The sequence below is a fragment of the Protopterus annectens genome, chromosome 10.part0 (genome assembly GCF_019279795.1).
Source record: "Protopterus annectens isolate FY-2018-M chromosome 10.part0, PAN1.0, whole genome shotgun sequence".
NCBI classification, from domain to species: Eukaryota; Metazoa; Chordata; order Ceratodontiformes; family Protopteridae; genus Protopterus; species Protopterus annectens.
This window is the reverse complement of record NC_056744.1, coordinates 597855205-597876464: the sequence shown is the minus strand read 5'-3', so window position 1 is coordinate 597876464 and position 21260 is coordinate 597855205. Positions and strand designations below refer to the sequence as shown.

General features: G+C 41.2%; 1 protein-coding gene across 18 annotated transcripts in view; it reads left to right on the top strand.

The window, feature by feature from the left end:
- Positions 1–21260, top strand: part of PTPRF (protein tyrosine phosphatase receptor type F) — a 3404399-nt gene that overhangs the window by 2381000 nt on the left and 1002139 nt on the right. For all 18 annotated transcript variants that reach the window (XM_044085436.1, XM_044085429.1, XM_044085440.1 and 15 more), the window contains one exon: positions 16982–17175. In XM_044085436.1, the coding sequence (XP_043941371.1) occupies positions 16982–17175 (194 nt within the window). The remainder of the gene's footprint in view (positions 1–16981; positions 17176–21260) is intronic.

The window sequence follows — 21260 nt, the reverse complement described above, 5'->3', positions numbered from 1 at the left end:
TTCCTCCTCCCCTAGTTGGCTATGGTATTCTACCCAGTTGTTATGACTGCAGATGCATCCATGAAGGACATAGTACAGTTTTGTACCTACCATAAATGTAGATGTTCGAACTGGATAGCATCTGCAGTCAGGATTACTCTCCCTCCTTCCCCTCTGTGGTACTCCTAGGGTATTTACCCTCCTAATAGCTAGCTGGCGGGGTCTCTTATGGTGCATTTGTTTGTATATATGTACATACATGCTTATTTTTGTGTTTGCCTTCTATCTTTTGGAAACATTGGCATTTACCCAAAATTTAGCCTTCCAAGAGGGCAACTGGCATCTGGGGCAAGAAACACTGAGGAAAATGGCGTCGGCTGATGCCTTTATACCCGAAGACCAGCAGAGATGACGTCGGGTGAAGTGCGACATCAGTCGAAGCCGGACCCGGACTTTGGAATCCGGCCGACCGAAGGGCTGCCTGACGACAGGACAACCCTGTTGTTATGACTGCAGATGCTATCCAGTTCGGACATCTACATTTATGGTAGGTACAAAACTGTACTTTTTTTGAGTTGGTTGCAAATTTGGCGATCTTGTGGTAGCAGGATTCGAGTTTGGATCCCAAGCCGAGAGGGAGATTGATGAACAGAGGAGCACCATACATAAGGGGGGGGGGGGTAGGAAGGTGGATGCTAGTGTTTGGCGGGTAGAGGTGCTGAGGAAGCGGTGTGCCTGTTGAGGAGACCTATCTTTTGGTGGGTTTTCTTGATTGTGGAGTGGATGTGTGTATCAAATTTAAGTTCTTCATCTATGATGATTCTGAGAAGCTTGGTGTTGGGAATGATTTCAAGGGGGTGTAGTTTTGGGTCTGTATGGAGATAGAGGTTTGATCAATGGTGGAGTTTTTGGTAGGGGAAAAAATCATTAGCTTGGAGGTCTTTTTTATACATGCAGTTAATCAAGACACTGCCTGGTTGTTTGCTGTGTAGATTAAAGACCATGTACTGTAAATGTAGACCCTGCAAAAGTTCTGGGTGTGGTTCCCACAGCTTCCATTTGCATGGTGTTTGAGTCAGAGCAAGTCAGTTAACCACATACTGCTGCTGGGTCACTCCAGAAAAAAGACTGTCTCAGTTTTTAACAGATTTATTTTAATTTATTTGCAGTTAAGATCCAGTCCACAAAGACAGAAAGGAACATTTGTGTGCATGGACAGTTTAGAATTTCCTTTTTACCAGTGAAGGTCTAGGGAGGTTGGAGGAAACCAATATTCCCAGAGAAAATGCTAATTAGCACAAGAAGATTGTGTAGACAGCAAGCACAAGTATGTAGAAGAGTCCTCAGATCATGGAGATGAGATAGCTTCAGTGTCACTAATAAAATTGTTTGTTCAATGTAGGGATCACTTTTTTTTCATTATAAATCCTTCTCATGGGACATAATAAAAAACAGACATACATCTCCAGCAAAGTGTGCTCATCCTTTGCCCTGTCTTTTGGTATGACGTATGCCTTAAAAGGAGTGGTTGGTGTCGTTTTAAAGTTCTTTCTTTCCCACAAAATTGATTGGTCATCAGTTTTTATTCTCTCTTGGGGAAAAAAAAGATGTTGGTGAGTAGTTGTCAGATCAGCAAATGATGCAGATTCCCTTCAAGTGGAACCATCAGCATTAGCACATGATGCACTGAGAAAGAACTCAGACAAAATGCTAAGAAATGCAGCATCATCTCCTTTGAAAAAACAACAAACTGATACCACCTACTGCATCAGTGTCACCTTAATCTCCAATGAGTCTGTCATCAGGGACCTGGGTAAATGGCTGCCTCTTTCATCTCTGTGTAGTGAGCATAGTCAGGAAAGCATGGGTATCCCAATTAATCACCAAAACCAAGGTAGTTATTGTTCCCCTGTATTCTGTCTTGGTTAGACCCATTGTCAAATTTAATGGACCTTTTGGTATGTATCTCGGTAGATATGTCAAAAATCTCAAAAGACCACAGAATTTCCTGAGAGAAAACCATCCTGGGCCTCAAAAATCTTCACTACCTGGAAAGGCTGGAATAGCTGTTCATATATTCTGTGTCGTATGTCTTGCTTTTCAGCGCCCTCCAGGATCCCATTATCTGAGACCACCTTTTTCTTGATGAGACAAACAGTACAGCCAACACTAGAACAAGAGATTTGAATATAGATCAGGGAATAAATAAAACTAAATGGAGACACAAGTATATCAACTAGTGTATTCAGTTGCCCTGTAATGGACTGCCCTTACTTGCCAAGCAATGCAGTTCCTGGTCTACCTTCAGACATAGCTTTTATAATTAGATGAGTACATTCTGGGACTTACAGACCTTGCCTTCTTTAAAAAGTTTGGTAGAGCCTGAAGGTGGCTGTTGTCATGGCCACTGCTCTAATGGTATTGTGTTTTCTATGATTCCTGTAATGGCTGCAAGAGGTTCACATGGGAATATGCTGCAGCCTAGCAGAGAATAAAGATAAATGCCCCCTTAATGTACTGTCTGTATTGGAAACGTCACCTCCAAAGAACATCTTTTTTTTTTTTTTTTGGTTACCCCTTACATTATCCTGTTGTCTTGCTATCCAGTACCCCACAGCCATGCTGGGTCTACCAGCTTCTCCAATCCCCACTGGACTTAAGTTCTGCTGGGGCCAGTTATGGAACTTTACGGTGCCCTGGTATCTTAGGCATCTACATTCTGTTGGGAGAGGGGGATTCATGTATGCCCTACCTTCCACCATCCCCCACCATAATGTTGTGGTAATGCTTCAGTGGTGAGCATGCAGTGAGGGTGTGTGGTGTATCTCTTTGCCCTGCCTCAGGGGCAGCTCAGCCATGCCCACCATCCTATCTTCTCCTAAGCTACCTCTTCCACTTAACATACCCAGCTTCTGCCTGGAAACACAGCTGGGAATACCAGCTTAACCTTGCAACTTCCTAATATGGCCAATGCCCATGCCTCTCCTGCCACTCTTTCAGTTGCTTGATATGCAAATTTAACCCGGTTATCCCTCCACACTACTGGAGTGGCATAAACTCTCCATCATCTGACTTGGCCTGTTCTTCTTGGATTTTCTATCCAGTTGGATATGATACTGATGATGTGGAAAATACTTTGTATGATATTTTGGGCATATATTAGCAAAGCATCTCATTCCCATTTTTTTCAAACTTATGAGAACACCTTTGAATTGATATTCCTATGGCTTGGTTCCTAGGCACTTGCTCCTAAGAAGCCTAATAGGTTATACCTGTCTATGATTCCCAATAGCAGACTCAAACACTTACTTTGCTAGAGGCTGTGAAGGCTTGTAAGTAGACAGCAGGGATAAATATACTTGCAAAGGATATAAAGCTTAATTCTAGGCCACTTTCAAAAAGTAAAGGGATTGTCCTCCTGCCATTCTAGGATTTCAAGATGTTGTCAGATGCACTACATCACATATCACTGTAAAATCTTAAAACAAATTGAAAACATTGTTTCATATTTTTATGAATATTTAAATTAAAGGAGGTGCAGATTAACCCAAACTGCTTTCAAAGCGGGCAAGCAAACACTAATATGCATGGTTACAAAAGAGAGGATGATTGCAACAAGAAAGCAGAAATTGTGTCTGTGTTATGAAGATGTGCTTATTCCTGGTTTAGATTGATACCAATGCCAGATGTGAAATGGCAGTTTTTGGATGCACCCTTGGACAAGAATTTGCTGTTTGGCCCACTTTTGCAAGAAATAGTCAAAAACTAGAGAAACTGGTGAAAAATCTGTGGAATCAGTGATGCAGTTATAATACTTGTCCATTCCTAGCTTTAATAGAAACTATTGAACTAAGTAAGAAAGGCCTTTCTATAGAAAACAAACCAGAGTGGAGCAAATTAAAAAGAGGAAGGCCTATAAGAAAAAGCAGGCTTGGAGAAGTGGCAGAGGCAGAGATATTCAGCACAGTAGAATGAGAGGAGGCAAATCCCCCACCCCCTCAGGAGTCTTATAGGCATTATTGGCTATGCTTTCAGTTCCCTCTCCTTCCCCCATATACTTCCACTCTTTCCCATTTCTTGGAGCATCAGACTGACCCATTTCAAGGGAGACTATCTCAAACTCATCTCCAAGAGATGGGTGAAGGAGATGATTTCAGAGGGCTAGAAGCTGGAGTTCAGGTTGGTACCTCCCCTCATAAGCAACCCAACCTTTATCATCACTGGGTCAGGTTCAACTAACACTTATATAGTACTAGCTCAACTGCTTGCTTGTAAAGCTGTGATAAGAGTGCTATAGAAAAAAGCAAAAGGTTTCTGCTGTAGATCTTCCTAATTCAAAGAAATGTGGTCCTTGCAGATGTGTTTTGGACCTGTTGACGCTAGCTACATTCCTGAGGGTGATCAAATTCAGAGTTCTCACCTAACAATCTCTGTTGCGCATGTTAATTTCAGGAGCCTTCTTGGTCACTGTGGACCTAATAAACACTAATCTCGCCATTCTTACCTACAAGTAGCACAGACAAGTAACTTTGACAGAACCAGTTCTGGTTTGCTTCCCTACCCATCAGGTTTTTTCTAGCCTCTAAGGCACCTCTTTTGGTATAGAGCAGTAAATTCCTGTATATGATCCAGGCAGCTGAGTTGGGTTCTGTAAGTTGGTAATGAGAAACCAGTCAATAGTTGCTAGGTGTTTTTTTTGAGATTTTCAGTATTGGTTATGGATCTAGGCCTGATGGTAACTAATTTAGGGCCCAGTTTCAGAGGCAAATGGATAATTTGGAAGGCTACTTAGGGAATGGTCACTGAACAAGGGTAGAAGAACAGGAGTTTTGGACATGTCAGGACTGTTAGTGATTACCATATCCAGGAAGGAGTGGTTGTTAGTTAAAATATTTGGACAAGTAGTGTCATTCAGTAACTGTATAAGGTTGATACTGGCTAGGGATTCAGCACTGTCATTTCTTGGGGGACCTAGGTTGTTTAGGTTAAAATCACCCAGAAAAATGAGGTTATATTTAAGAATAAGATATTTAGAGACTGGAGGAGAAAGTTAAGCAGTAATAAACCGTGGCTATTAGAAGATTTTCATGGAGAGAAATTTCAGAACGATCCAGTTGGGTTCATTGTCTGAGGAGGTATGTGCTTGATCAATAGTTGAGTTGATCCTTTTTTTTATATAGAATAAGAGTGCCCTCACCTTGCCTTTTGCCAGGTCTTGCTTCTTAGTGAGATTTGTAAGAGGGGTGTAGGTGCTGAAAATTGTGGTCTGTATGTCTGAGACATATTACAGTGATAGCTGTGATGTCAAGAGAGTGGATTGTAAGGAAGGTGTATATCTGGTCAGGTTTACTAGAGATGCTTTGGACATTGATTAAAATGCAGGAGAGGGTAGGGGTGTGGGGAAAATTGTGGCTGTTGTGTAGTGGGAGGGACTTGGACTGGATACAGTGCTGACTGAGGATGACCAAGATGGGATGAATTTATAGAGGTGTTTAGGAAATGGAGTTAAGGTAAAGGGAGTGTGTAGTTGGGAGTTGTATGCGAGTGGTAGGTGGAGAATGGAGTGAGCAAAATGCTTAGGTTATGTCTTAGGATTCAGGTGGGTGATTGTGGGGTACCACGCACACAGTTGTCTAGGAGGGGTTAATGATACCTTTCTTGCAAATACTGCTTTTTCTATCTCTGCGATAACTTGCTGCCACTTGGTAAACCAGATAGGTTGTTTCACTTCTTCTTTTAAGATTAAAGCCTTCAAACACTAATGACTGTATTTTGTATTGAAAAGAAACCCATGTATCAATAAGCTCAAGCCAAGGCAATATGACAAACATTAGTTGGACACCTTGGGCTAGAATTTGCAAGTGGCCACTGCTGACATCCCCATATATAGGATAATACCCGTGAACTTAAATTTGAGCAAGGTTTCCTGATGCACTAATACCAAAGGAATATCACCCTAACATTTGGAAATCAAAATAGAGGCATCTGAAGCAGATGCCTGCAGGAAGGTATCCATACAGACCAGTGTCTGGAGGATTGGTTGTTTAGGGAGCTTGCTGTCATCCAGCATCTTTGTGGCCTTCAGTGTAGGTAGCACCAGAGGCTTCAGTCCACTCCATTGCTGTTGAGGGTCTGGATGGGATAACTCCTGTCTGGCCCTGATGCACTTCAGCCTAGAGTTTTTCAGCTTTTGACAGAGTATTCTCCTCCTCCTTCTACTACATTGTTTTGTGTGGGCACTCCTGTTTTTGCCCTTTTTTGTTGGACATCCATGATGGGGATGATCGGTATCACTGTGGCTTTGTCAAGGTGGACAGTCTTCTTAGGTTAAATAGTCCTGAAAAGTCTTTGCCATCAGCTTAATGGTCTTCTGGTTAGTGTGCACAGTGAGATTTTTTTTAAGGATGCTGTGCTTAGGCCCCAAACAGAACAAATACTGAGTGACTAAGTTTGCATGTGGGGTCTGCTTCTTGCACTAAATGTGCGTGAAAAAGTTACTACTGACATCTGTTCCTGATACTGTTAAAAAAAAAAAGAAATGAACTGCAGTAGCTATGAATATGCTCTGTATAATCAAGAGACAAGACTAGCTCCCCAGCAGGGTACTTATGAAGACTTGAGAAACAAGGCCAAAATGATGGACTGACAAAGTAAGGCACTATAGTCATTGTAGTGCATCTAGAAAAAAGTAAAAGTGGTTTGTGTAGCTGTACTCCTTTATACTGCTGATTTGTTAATATCCACATAAGAGCATATCTACCTGCCTGGAGGAGATGTGGAAGTCAGTCCAGGTCTTAGGCCTTTTACAGCAGATATCCCAAAAGATAATCAGTGCTGTAACAGTGGGCAGTACGATGAGCGTCAACAGATGTTCATCGTGTTTCACTGTTGCAGTCATGACTGTAGGGTTCTCCCCTGCCGGCAGGCAGTCCTCGGTCGACCAGAATCCCAAAGTCTGAGTCCGGCGTCGGCTGCTCAGCCATGCTCCCTGACGTCAGAGCGCCAGGAGTACAAAGCTGACAGCCGACACCATGTTCTCCAGTCTTTCTTGCTGTGCGGTGATAGCAGTTCACAAGTGCCGGTCGGCTGACTCCTGACACATTTTTCTAAACGTACTTCAGTCCGAAGACTTTCTTCTCCTACTCAAAGCTAAGTACCCGTTAGAAACTTTTCTTGCTCCAGTCCGATGTCAGAAAAAGTTAATAATTGTATTTCATGTGGGAAGCAAATACCTCATAAGGATTTTCATTCTTACTGTATTCCTTGCTTAGGCCCTGAGCACGACGTAGCTAGTTGTCAGTTTTGTGCTAGATTTAATCAACGTACGATTAAATGAAGGTACGATTTTGCATTTCATTACTTCGGTAGGTGTTTTAATTACAAAATGTCGTTGGACACGGTTCCAGCTACCGGAGTTCACAAACGACGCAAGGATAAAGACAGGCCTCCGAGGTCCAAATCAGACGCTATTGTACAAGCAGAGCCAGCTTCAGGTTCAGCCATCGTCAGTGAGGCGCTTTTGCAGCCCCTGTCGTCGGCCATTTTGGAACCGATGGCCGAAACGGACTCCCACGAGGAGCCAACTAGGCCTTTGAATATTTCTGTTGCAGGACCTTCGGACAATGTTCCTTCGGATGGGTCCGGAGCCGCTGTGCAGGTACCGGCTTCTGAAGGGGTTTTCAGGCCTACTCAGCTTCTAATAAAGGCAAAGACAAAGGCAAAGACTCCTTCCAAATCAAAGACTACAGCCCAGGCCTCTTCTGATCCGGGACCCAAGTCTCAGAAACAGTTACTTAAGATGGCGGAGGACTTACTTACTATGATTAGGGGTTCACATCCCCCTCCAGATAAAAGGCCAAGGCAGGAAGTGTATTATGACTCCTCTGATCAGGCTTCTGTTTCTTCAGTTTCTTCTTCTGACCAGGAATATTCTTTCCCTCCTTATGAGGATTCTGATGCTGAGGAATCCATTCCTTCAGCTTTTCCCCCTGAGGATTTCTCTTTTGGGGAAACTTTACATGAAATGAGGGAACATTTTCACTGGGAAGGACAGGAGTACTCGGAATCTAAGAAAAGACTTGGGGATTTTCTTCTTCTTCCCCAACATAGACCCCTGGCTATCCCTCCTATTTTGGATATTGTGGATTATGCTTTTTCGGAGGCTAACTTAACTCCTGACTCTCTTCCTCCAGCTCCTGTTAAGCCAGACAGATATTATAGGGTTCCTGATTCCCACCAGTTTTTATACAAGAATCCTACTGCTGATCCTGAAACCATTTCTCAGGGCCGTAAGCGGGTTAAGGCCGCTACTGCTAAAATCCCCATTCCCACTGAGAAGGATTCCAGATCTTTAGAAAGATGGGGCAAAAAAAGTGTACACTTCTGCTACTTTATCTATTAGGGCTTTAAACTGTCAATTTCATATGCTGAAATACCAGCAATTTCTTCTGTCTGTTTTGAAACAAAAGCTAACTTCCATTTCCGCCTGTGCAGATGATAAGGAATTACATGACTTAATGCATGCCACTGAACAAGTTGCGAAGCATGGTTTACACTGTTGATTTGATGCCTTGGAGGCTTCTTGTAGGGCTGCTGCCTCTGGCACAGTCATTAGAAGGCATGCTTGGTTAAAGGAACAAAACTTGCCAGATCAAGTAAAAGCTAAGTTATTGGATGCTCCTGTTCAGCATAATGTTTTGTTTGGATCTAAGGCTGAAAAGGTGATAAAGAAGATGGAGGACAAGGCAAAATCCATGCAAACGGTTAAAGATTTCTTACAAGTACAGCCACCCAGATTTAGTAGGAATTGGCCTACAAAAAATTGGTCCTTTCCCAATTCAGACAGGCCTCAGAGGGGTAGATACAGACGCTCCCGAGGAAGGCCTCAAACGCAAGCCTCTTATAGACCAAGACAGTGGACTGCTTCCACCCCTAGGGGAGGAGAGGACAGGTCGCAAGCTCATAGAAAACAGGCTCAATGACTCCCTCTGTTGGGCTGCAGGAACTTCTTGCCTGGAAGCCCCTCTCGGAGGAAAACGTTCTCTTTTTCACCTAAATTGGACTCATATAACCCAAGACAAGTGGGTTCTGGATGTGGTTTCAAGAGGTTACAGATTCCATTTTCATACCCTACCAAGACCAAGCGGATGGCTAGATCTTCCAAAATATCAATTGTTAGAGGCCTTAAACCAGGTGGAAGCTCTCTTGGCTATGAAAGCCATAGAACTGGTTCCACTTTCAGAAATGGGACAAGGTTTTTACTCAAGGCTCTTTCTAGTCCCCAGAAAGCAAAATTCATGGAGACCCATTCTGGATCTGTCAGTCTTGAACACTTTTCTCGAGATACCAAAATTCAAGATGCTTACTCTACAGCAGCTACTTCCAATGCTGACCAAAAATGCATGGATGGTAACTTTGAATTTAAAGGAGGCTTATTTACACATTCCCATCAGGCAGGAGTGCAGAAAATACCTCAGGTTCAAGGCCGGATCGAGGCACTATCAATTCTCTGCGCTGCCCTTTGGATTGTCTACTGCGCCCAGGGTCTTCACCAAATGTCTGGCTCCAGTAGTAGCTTATTGCAGATTCAAGGGAATTCAAATTTACCCTTATCTGGATGACTGTCTTATTCAGGCAGACAGCAAGGATGTCTTACTCCAGCATCTAGAATTTGTTCAGAGTCTTCTCAAGTTCCTGGGATTCACTGTAAACATAAAAAAGTCAAATTTGACACCCTCACAACAGATAACTTTTCTGGGTGCTCTTCTAAACACAACAACCCAGATGGCATTTCTGACATATGAAAAACAATTACAGCTGGCTTCAACTTTCAAAACCTTGGCAACATTAACTCAGCTATCTGCAAGGAAATTCCTGCAGGCTTTGGGTTACATGGCCTCCTGCATCCTTCTCGTACCATATGCAAGACTACATATGAGGAAAATACAGTGGTACCTAAAAAGTGTATGGTCTCAGCATTGCCACAGTTTAGACATACAGATCACCGTCCTGCCTGGTCTTCAAAAGGAATTCCTTTGGTGGTCCAAGGCATGTACTCTAAACAATGGAAAACCCTTCAGTCTGCCTCCAGCCAGTCAGATACTAACCACGGACGCCTCAGATTATGCATGGGGAGCCCATTTGCAGGGCAACTGTCTGCAGGGCCTTTGGACAAAGGATCAGAAGCACCTGCATATCAATTTAAAGGAAATGTTAGCCGTTCAGAACGCTCTATTGGCCTTCAGGAATCTTCTACAACCAGGACAACTACTGATACGGACAGACAACACCACAGTTATGTGGTACATAAACAAGCAAGGGGGATCACATTCCTATCCCCTTTGCAGACTAGCCATGAATCTATGGAACACAGCTCTAGCTTGCAAACTGGACCTTCAAGCTCAGTTTCTACCAGAGAAGCAAAACTTCCTGGCAGACAGTCTGAGCAGAAACCTGTCGGACCCACACGAATGGATGCTGGACACCGAAATATTCAAGATGATTACAGCAGTCTGGGGATGTCCTCACATAGACCTCTTTGCATCCCACCTCAATCATCAACTACAGATTTTTTGCACCAGGACATTCCACGAACTAGTTTGGAAAGTGGATGCACTATCATTCAGTTGGAGAAACCTCTCTGGGTATGTCTTCCCGCCTCTACCTCTTCTTCCACTGGTGTTATTAAAGATCAAACAGGACAAGCCCAAGATGATAATTTTGCTGGCCCCAAATTGGCCTCGACAGTTTTGGTACCCAACACTGAAAAACCTTTCTCTGGAGCCCCCTTGGGTTTTACCACAGACTCCGAACCTTCTGTCCCAACACCAGGGTCAGGTTCTGCACTCCCATGTCAAAACTCTCAGCCTGGCGGCCTGGTTAATCCAGGGTCTATGATTCATTCTCTCCTACCCAAGCAGGTTATGGATGTCATTTTAGAAGCCAGACGTCCTAGCCCTAGAAAATCTTATGCAGGAAAATGGAAAAGATTTTGCTCGTGGATGCAGGCTCAGGATTCGGATCCTCTTATTCCTAACATTCCTCTGATTTTACTTTACCTGACAGACCTCTTACATAAGGGTCTCTCTCTCTCTGCCATAAAGATACATGCCTCTGCTATTTCTGCTCATTATAATACAGACCCTCCAATCTTTTCTCACCAGCACATGAGACAGTTTCTCAGAGGAGCTAAGAACTTAAGGCCCCCTAGATCTCCACCCATTCCTGCTTGGGTTCTTAACTATGTTTTGGAAAAACTCACCTTACCTCCTTTTGAGCCTGCTGCCACATCTGATATCAAGTTGTAACTTGGAAGACAGCCATCCTGTTAGCTCTGACCTCTGCCAGGAGAGTTTCGGAGTTGCAAGCTCTCATGGCTGTGGAACCTTATATTATTTTTCATCAAGACAGGGTGTCTTTAAGGACTAATCCTACTTTCATGTCTAAGGTGGTTTCCAAAGTGGCTTTAAATCAAACTATTCACTTGCCAACTTTTTTCCCCAGTCCTCAAAATAAGGGGGAAAGGATCTTGCATTCCTTGGATGTACACAGACAACTACGTTTTTACCTGGACAGAACCAAGGACATCAGGAAATCAGAGCAATTGTTTGTTTCTTATGCTTCAAGTTCCCAAGGTAAAGCCATTTCAAAACAGACCATTTCTAAATGGATTACTCATGGAATCAGATTTTGCTATTCACACCATGGAAAACAAATCCCAGGGAGTATAAGGACTCACTCTACCAGAGCTGCTGCCACTTCAGCTGCCTTCCTCAGGGGAGTTCTACCAAAGACATTTTGGAAGCTGCAACTTGGAGTTCAGTGCATACTTTTTCTAAGCACTACAATCTACCTCTCTATTCTAAGTCTAGGGCAGGCTTTGCTTCTGCAGTCTTGCAGGGCCTTTTAGCCGCCCCCTGTACTTTATGACCACCTCCCTTTTATTCTGCTTTGGGATTCAACCCTACAGTCATGACTGCAACAGTGAAACACGATGAACATAGTACAGTTGTGTACACTTACCATAAATGTAGATGTTCGTGTGTCTTCACTGTTGCAGTCTGGGTTACCCTCCCTCCTGCCCCCTCTTATTTTTTCTTTTGTGTGGTTCCCTTCTTCTGAGGTGTATTTGCAAAGGGTATGGGATCTTACTCATTTTGGAACACCTGACATCTGAGGCAAGAAAAATTGGAGAACATGGCGTCGGCTGTCAGCTTTGTACTCCTGGCGCTCTGACGTCAGGGAGCATGGCTGAGCAGCTGACGCCGGACCCAGACTTTGGGATTCTGGCCGACCGAGGACTGCCTGCCGGCAGGGGAGAACCCTACAGTCATGACTGCAACAGTGAAGACACTCCAACATCTACATTTATGGTAAGTGTACACAACTGTACTTTACAGGTTCTGCATATCTTTTACATCTCACTTCTTTGCTGAAAAAACAACTGAAACACAACTGTAGATTTCATACAGATTTTATTTTACATTTTCCTTTTATACTGCATCTTTAATAAAAGAAGCAGTCACATATTTGATGCATTCCCTTCTGAGTTAGCCTCCCCCTTATCTAGACTTGGGTAAGTTTTCTTGAGTTACCATCAATAAATGAATATTAGGGGTTGAAGGTGCATTTCTTTAATCACATACTTACCTAGCTCCATATCAGGGAGATCATATGAATTTGTGGCAAGAGTAGAACTCTTGTTATATTTTCTCCTGACATCTCTTTGCTTCAGTAGACGACTGCGCCTTCTTGACTGGTCATTGATATTTTATCTCTACATTGCAATCTGTCTGCTAGGTTTACTACTAAGCCAGGATATACCTATCGCAAATCTTTTATAGTACTGCACAGATTTTCTGAATCTGGGTACGGGATTGCTGTTGAGACATCTCTACCTCCTCCACTGCAGTGGCAGACTTAGCCTTATTGAAGTATACCACAAAATTCCATATGATTCCTCTTGTATCCCACTGCAAATACGGAGTACCAAGTATCTCTCATAGTAGGGTCCTATGTTAATATTGTAAGAGTTTTTCTGCATGGCAACTCCAACACACAAGTAACATTGCTTACCTTCCTTATAGCAATAAAAGGACCCTCCTGTGCTAACTGGAGTTTCTTCTGGTATACAGGAATATACACCATGGTCTTTTGTCTGCCTGAATATTGTATGACTGTGGCTTTCGCCGTATACTGCTGGTCATATCAAATCTGTTGTATTTGTGCTCTTATGCCAACCCCAATAGCCCTCAACAGACTTGTGGGAATTCTGTTCACCTTCCCATTCATCACATGTTAAATCTAGGGACTCCCTTACCATGTGGTCAAATATTTGTTGAAATGATGAAAAGGCTGTGTGTCCTTGGAACAGCTGTCTGTACAAAGAGGAGATTGGGACAGTTTCTTGCCCCTCTCTCTCCTAAACTAGTTTGTAAATGCTCTTTGCATAGTTTGAAATTAGAGTTAAACTTTTCTGCCATGATGTTTGCTTGTATGTTGGTAGTTGGCAGTTTTCAGCTGCTTTATACAACAGCACTTTCGCAAATGAGTCAGCAGATCTGATGAGGGCAGAACTACAACTTCAGGAGTTCCTGTTACTGAAGTTTACTACCAACAAATGTGTACATCTTAACTGTGGTGTTTGAGGTACTAATAAGTTCCACAGTATCAGTGGCTGTCATCTGAAATAGTTCCTTAATAGGCAAGGTGCCAAAATGGCCGCAGTTTTGTGGCTAGTCTTTAGACACTGCTTACACATCTTGCAGTACCCTGCCACATCTTTTACAGTGCCTGGCCAGTAAACATTTTGCATAAGCCTTCTTTTTGTATAATTTATGACCATATGACCTGGAAAAGGAATGTCATGGGCTATAGCCAGGAGTGTCTGATGTTAGGTCCTTGGGATCACCAACTACAGTATTACTTGTCTATTAACCCTCATTAAGGAGTATGCTCTATCCTTTATGCCAAGTTATGAATTCTTGCTTCTGTTAAAGATTGGGAGCTTCCTTATCTACCTTCCTCAGACTCTGTAAGGTGGGATTTGTGGGTGGTGTTTTTCTCAGCTCTCTCTTTGCGAACATCCCTAATTCCTCTTCCAGTAAAAGTTTAACAGTTTTCTGGCTACTATGCTTCAGATTTAGATGTAATACTGGAAACCATCTCTTCTCCTGAAGTAGCCCTTTCCAGAGGAAGGCCAGTACATTTTGACAGCCTTTTCCAGAGGAAGACAAGTGCATTCTGACAGCTGTGGCTCACGTTTGGGCTTCCTATGATTGCCTAGCACTTTCCCTGAAGTAGCCACATCACCAGCCTTTGTTCACAGATGTGTGCATTTTCTGGGTCTTTTCTGTACTATTTTACCCACGTGGTTGTCTCCGTGTTTTGTTGCATGTAATTCCATGTATACTGTCTGCTGTGTTATCAGAGTCATTACCTATTACAGTATGTTCTAGGGTGTTATTAAACACAGTGCACCTGTTTGTTTACTTGTTCCCACTTTCTAGTCCAAGTAAACCCTATCCAGGACATCTGAAAAGGTCGGTCTCCCATGCCCCTAATTGGAACAGATTACCCAGGCAAGTAATGCTCTTGATAAATTCAGGTTTAATAGTTAGATCTGATGCAGTATCCCTCATAGCAGTAGTGGTTTCTTTAACCTGTGCCATGAGAAGGTACAGGCCATTATGATAATCTGTAGCAGCTGCAGTTTTATGGCAACCTACTGTCACTACAGACTTCTGGACTGTAGATGGCCCACTTGTTAACACTGAAAATATCTAAGCCTTAGATATTTACTTGTACTAAAACCAGTGTGTTCTCTGTTAGTCTGTGGCACCTGCTGTGAAGTTTTAGACCAAGTCCTATGGGTTGTGTCATACTGGTGTGTAATGATGGATACTTTCTTTTTGTGCATTTGTGCTTTGTTGGCTAGATGGTGGTCACCCTTTTTGCCCATTTCCTTAGCAGTGTTACATTTCCAGTCTGTTAAACAGGTTCTCATTTTATCATACAAGATAAAAACTTTCTAATAAACTTAGGCATTTATTCCTTTATCATAAGGCCTTCCAGTATTTCAACATAGTAAGTTAGCATCATTTTACCCACCTATGAAAGTTAAGTGTGTATTTCGGTAGTAAAATGATTTTGTCCTCTTCCTGTTTCTCCTGTTCCTCTACTTTTTTCTATAAGCTTCAGGAGCAAGTTTGAAATGTTTAGATAAATAGTTTTTAATTGTTAAATAACCTACATGTTCATTAGGCTTTTGCTATGGCATCCTTTTGCTCTTTTGTTTAATCGTCGCTCCTGTGGTAATGGACATCAGGCTTTGTAAGTGAGTGTTTTCAGAGTGTAAGTTGACTTGTTGCTTATGCTGTACAGATGATTCTGTATGATGATGAACAAGTCTGTAGCTACTTGAGTCGTGGCTTATTGCCTTGGGTGTGTCAGTAAAGTTTTGCATGTCTTTGTGAAGTCAAAAACTAGAACATTGGAATGCTTTTGTCTTCTGGTCATTTGCATATCTTCCGTGTGTGTGTGTGTGTGTGTGTGTGTGTATATATTTACACTTTTTTCTGTTTTGTTATGGTCTTTCTAGTTGGCTTCTGTATGGATTTGCAGTGGGACTTTTTTTCTCTTAGTCACTGAACTTTGAAGTGCTGTTAGCTGGTGCTCATGGCATTATGAATAAGGTACAGGCTTAGTTTCCACCCCCCCCAGTGATGTAATTACATCTACCCAAAATAACATAATTGTTAAATTTATTTTGCAGCAGAGTACCCCCCCCCCCCCCACACACACACACACACACACACACTCCCTGCCCTGGTAGATACCAGTGCAACCGAATGGTGATAACCTTTGTAAGCAGGCTGTTTTTGCATCTTTTTTATGGTTGCTACTCCCTACGGTACCACATCAGCCAAACGTAAGCACCCCTTAACGTGTACTGGGAACTTCCCAATGACTTTTATGTACACTCTCAACTGAAATGCCGACATGGGTGGTACTGGCAAACTTGCTTGACTGTTGGGTAGTTGGACTTGCAGTTGTTACACAGCTGATTGGCTGCACTGTTTTTCAAACTGGGTGTTATGAAAATGGTGTTTGATGACTTGCAGTCATGAGTTAAGGGTACTGACTTCTCCAGGCAATTTCCATTGTTTGGATCTTGAGCTAGCTGCAATCCTTCTCTCAACCTGTGGCCATTGTAGATATGTTAATGTCTCCCCTTCCCTAGTAATGGAAATAAGTGCTAGATGCTTAATCCTGTCCATAATTAGCCCTTGTATCTGTCCAGGTCTGTTTGTGGGCGTGCATCACTGACACTGTTGATAGAAGTGTAACTGCTATACCAATGCTCCAGCTTATTCTGTCTCTAAGAAAGCAATTCATTCCTTGCTCAATGATAGTAAGTAATGTGACTGATGTGGTAGGTGCAGACAATGAAATGATGTGATAGAAACATTCCATTTCTGTCTGGAAGCTGAGAATGTTAGCTGTGTTGGTGTCCGCAGATGATTAAATAGACATTTTGACAGTGTTGCATGTGTGAAAATTAATTTTAGCAAATTTGTAGCTATAGAATGTGTTAGACTGAAGTTGGTAACAACTTTTTTTTTTCTTGTTGATAATGCCTTCGTGATGCACGTCAGTCAGCTTAGTGGAAAAAAATGCTGTGTTCCCAATGTTGCACTTTGTAGTACTTGTATTCCCAAGTGTGATATGGATCATAAGTTAGCCATTCATGCAAGTGTCATGTTTTTCTTCATTTAGCATTCTTCTTTAATTCTGTTATTCTACTTTATCTGCAAGTTGATATCATCATACAAATCTTTATTTTTTCATTTCACTGCTGACTTTGAGTCTGAGCTACACTTTTTTTATATTGTAGCATATTTCTTCACGTGTTATATAATTTTTATTGTAGTCTAGTTTTGTCTCATGATTTACACAGTATTTTCTTTTCCGTGTCTTTTTTTTCTGCTAACATACAACATAGTGCCAAGTGCCCCACCACGGAAGGTTGAGGCAGAAGCACTGAACTCAACAGCCATTCGGGTTACATGGAAGCCACCCATTCCAAACAAACAACATGGCCAAATCCGAGGCTACCAAGTTATTTATGTTCAGCTGGAAAACAATGAACCCCGGGGTGTGCCAGTGATCAAGGATGTCATGTTAGCAGAGGCACAGGTAGGAAGAATTCTGAGTAATCTATTCCTTCATATGTCTAGTAGTGTTCTTTTTTAACAAAGTGCAGTTTCACTTTTTAATTTGTTAATTTCAAGCTTTTGTTATATCGTAGGCTAAATTGTTTGCATTATTTGAATTTGTTAGAACATCTTTAAAATGCTTTATACAAAAGCTGGCTTTGAGGGGTTTGTTCGCAATATGAATTTTAAAATTGCACAGGTGGTAGGAGCGAAACTGACAAACATTTAGAAATTCTGCAGATTGTTGTTGTATCCTACATCATCTCTGCTGCAGATATTTTATATGCAGTGAGCTATGAGAATGCAAAGAGCAAACTCCATTCTGAGGTGCTGAAGTGTCCGTCTATGTCTGGTCATTGTGTTACTTCTGCAGCTCATAGTTTGGAATAGTTAGTCCTGAAGCAATGGTTTGTATCTGATTTGGGTGATGGCATAGTCTTCACCAGGGTGTGGTGACCTTGGTCCAAGTTTCTGTGAAACCTTCTGATCTCTATTACAGAAATAAAATGTAACGGTGGTGGTAATTATGGTGGGATTTATTTATGTTTTGCCGATTTTACCATAGGAATCAAACACTCAGGACCACAACTCCCACCCGTGTCATTAATTATTTAAACAAGTTAAAGTATTTCAGATTTCCATTTTTTATTTTTTTGTGTCACCATAAGTTGTGACTTGCTGTTGGCCTTGCAGTCACATGCTGTAAGTAATGTAATCTAACTAATTGTTAGTTTGACAACATAGCAGTTAGTCAGATACTATAGTGTTAAGTCCATTATTTTAGCAAAACATCTTTTCTTCCCGTCTTAAGTAAACGTTATGTTTTGTTTCTAGTCACACTGAGACAGACCTGAATTTTTTCAGCTTGTGTGTCACATTGCTGCTGATTATTCATTACAGGGAATTAACTTGCCTCTTAGAATATCCAGTAGATGTTTGCATCCCTCTGTTTTATAATTGTTAACATTCCTAATCATTCTAGAAAAATGTGAATTAATCCTGAACCTTGCAAAAGATGCCAGTGTTGTTCAGTGAAAAAAATTCATTGGTTTTACAAGACTGATCTTGAAAGTGGAAGGCATCATGCTTGTGAGATTACTTGTAATCAAGCTGAGTCTTTTGCAGAACATCCTTGGCAAAGCAAAGTGGTCTATTAACCTTGTCTCCTCAAGCTGATGCATATTGGATTCCCTTGGAGTGATACCAGAAACTAAGCCAATTACTAAAATCAGTCGTTTTCAGTTCATACTGTGGCATCATCGTTGGTGAAGGTAGAATGCTGCTCTATGCAAGGCACGTACCTACTTGTGACACAAATTCAGAGAGATCCATAATGTCTCTTTTCATATAGCCCAGTGAGGTATGCCTCAGGTCATTCACATCCGCATAAACTATGATAGTCTCATACTGGTACCTGTGGTGCAGTGGCACGAGTGAGTGCATCATATTTTGGATCCTTGGATGATAGGCAACTAACCTTTATCTTCTCCTTGCCCATCCTGGTGAGAGGAGTATCTGTGTGTCATACAGCAGAATCTCATATGACAAGAATACTAGATCAAGTGCATGCCTGTCATATGGGCTTTGTTCTCGGGGGATCATTGGATGAAGGCTTATGTATAGTGTTAGGTGTTGCTTTTTATAGGTTCATAGGTAGGTACTCTGAGTTCCATTCACCCACCACATGATAGGATTCATTTTTCAGTTGCTGATACTGTAGTGCAGCAGTGTGGTGTACTACTCTTCTGACTGTGTCATCCTTCAGATAAGATGTTACACTGAGGTACCATCTGCTTGAGTTGGTGGTAGCTCAGGTGAATATAAAAGAACCCGTGGCATTTATAGAAAAAAAAAAAGTAGATGAAGTTCTCCCAGTTCCCTGGCCAAATTTCCCTAAGTAGTATGAATATCACCTCAGGAGTCTCCTCTGAAAAGAGGCTACTAGTCTTCTGGGTCTAACCTGGTCAGCAAAGAATAAATTAAAATAAAATACATTTTAAATCAATATTTTTAGCTGTAGTGATTATTTCAGTTGAAAAACAGTGAATTATATATTTTAAAAACTAAAATAAAATTGAGTTAGAGGTGTGATAGACCCCTTATTGGACAGATGTATTCTGTGCATAAGATAAGTGGGCAGAGTTTGTTGCAATGTTCTAACATTTTTGGGAGGGACAGTTGTAGAGGGATGTTAAGCAAAAGTTACACTTTTTGTTCCGTCATGGTACCATTTTCAGTACAGAACATGGTGGAGGGGTTTGTCTTGTTATATGGGCCCATGTACACCAGAGGTGACAGTCCTCCAGCATGAGGCATTGAATTACTTACTGCATTGGGATAGACATTTCTGAGTGCAAGACTCAAGAGCATATTACCTGCCTTGGGGAGCCTGTAGTCTGGCATTTTCAGTTATGGTAAGTACCTATATATTTTTTTTATTAGCTCAGTGTTTGTCATGTTTTCTGTGTCCTTCTGGTAATATGAAGCATTTTTGTCCTTGTAATTAGTATCTGCAGTGTTGCTTTATTACAACCAATGACAGTTTGTTTTGTAATCAAAAATGGAAGTGTCATGGGAGGTTGATACATCTCTGCAAAAGAGCTGAATAGCCATGCATGTACACAAATGCATTAGTTTTTATGTATGTTGTACATAGCTTCATGATTTCAGCAGTGGACTAAATGAACACTGTCCAAATCAATTTAGAGAAAATAGTTTTAAGGTATTGTCACCAATGCATATGCTGCATTTTCCTGCTCCTTCACTGAATATACTTATTCATTGGGTTTACATGCTGCCAGTATCTGAGCTATTCATGTTTTCTACACTTCCTTTAATCGGAAAGTCTCTCTTTGTAGGTGACAGTAAGTGACATTTGACAAATCATTACATTTTCAGTACATCGTGTTAGAGAGTACTGTCATGTCCTCTATGAGTAATAATCTTTCCAAAGCCAAGATTTAGTAAAGCAGTCAACAGACATTAACAGTAAAATGGATCGTTTTTCTTTTTTTTCATTTGGCTTTGTGGTCTTAAATAGATCATTTTATTATTTAATTGGAATTCTAGTTGAGCTATGTGAACATGTGTAGTATTGAACTACAGGACAGCTGCCTAAAATATCTGGACATTTTCTTATTTAGCCAAGTGCAGCATTGTATGGCTTCTGCATAATTTTGTGCTAAAGTAACACGTGCGCACACACACACACACGTGTGTGTGTGTGTGTGTGTGTGTGTGTGTGTATATATATTATCTAAGTATGTGTGATATATATATATATATATATATATATATATATATAGATATATATATACACACACACACATATATATATATATATATATATATATATATATATATATATATATATATATATATATATATATATATATATATATATAAAACATGATACTTTCATTTTTTTAAAGCGATAATCAAAAAGGGTAAGCTACTGACTCCTGAAGTATATGTAGCTTGTTAAACCATAGCTGTATTGACTGAAGCAAACATTTTATTCTACTTCACTGTGCTGATTGATTTGGAGTTAAGAAGCTACTGCAAAACTGGATGTGCTACTTCTGCCTTGACAGAACATTATCTGTATATATTAATAGCTAAACTGCATATTATATGCATTTCTTTTTTAATTCAGACATGTTACTCTGGCTTCCCTGATTCAATTAAAAGAAAAATGTAATGGTTCAGTACACACCATATTATTGTAAAGTGCTATATTCTGAGGTTCGTTTGGTCTGATTTCTGCTGTACTCACAGTACATGCAAACTAAGACACTGTGTTGGTCATAAATAGAGCATTAACTCTAGAAAAACTGGAGTAAAGTTAGATACCCGTACCTGTCAAGAAATATCACAGTACTGTGAAGTCACACTTCATAAGCAGGTTATGCCAGGTGGGTTCTCCTGTCTTCAGAGTACAGGCTGTAGAAAAATTAAGGAATAAATAGGGCCATTGTTAAGTGAAAGCAGAGATGCTTGTTCTGTTCATTAAGTAAATGCACTGTAAACTCCTTGTGACAATATTGATTTCACTAAAGTAACTTT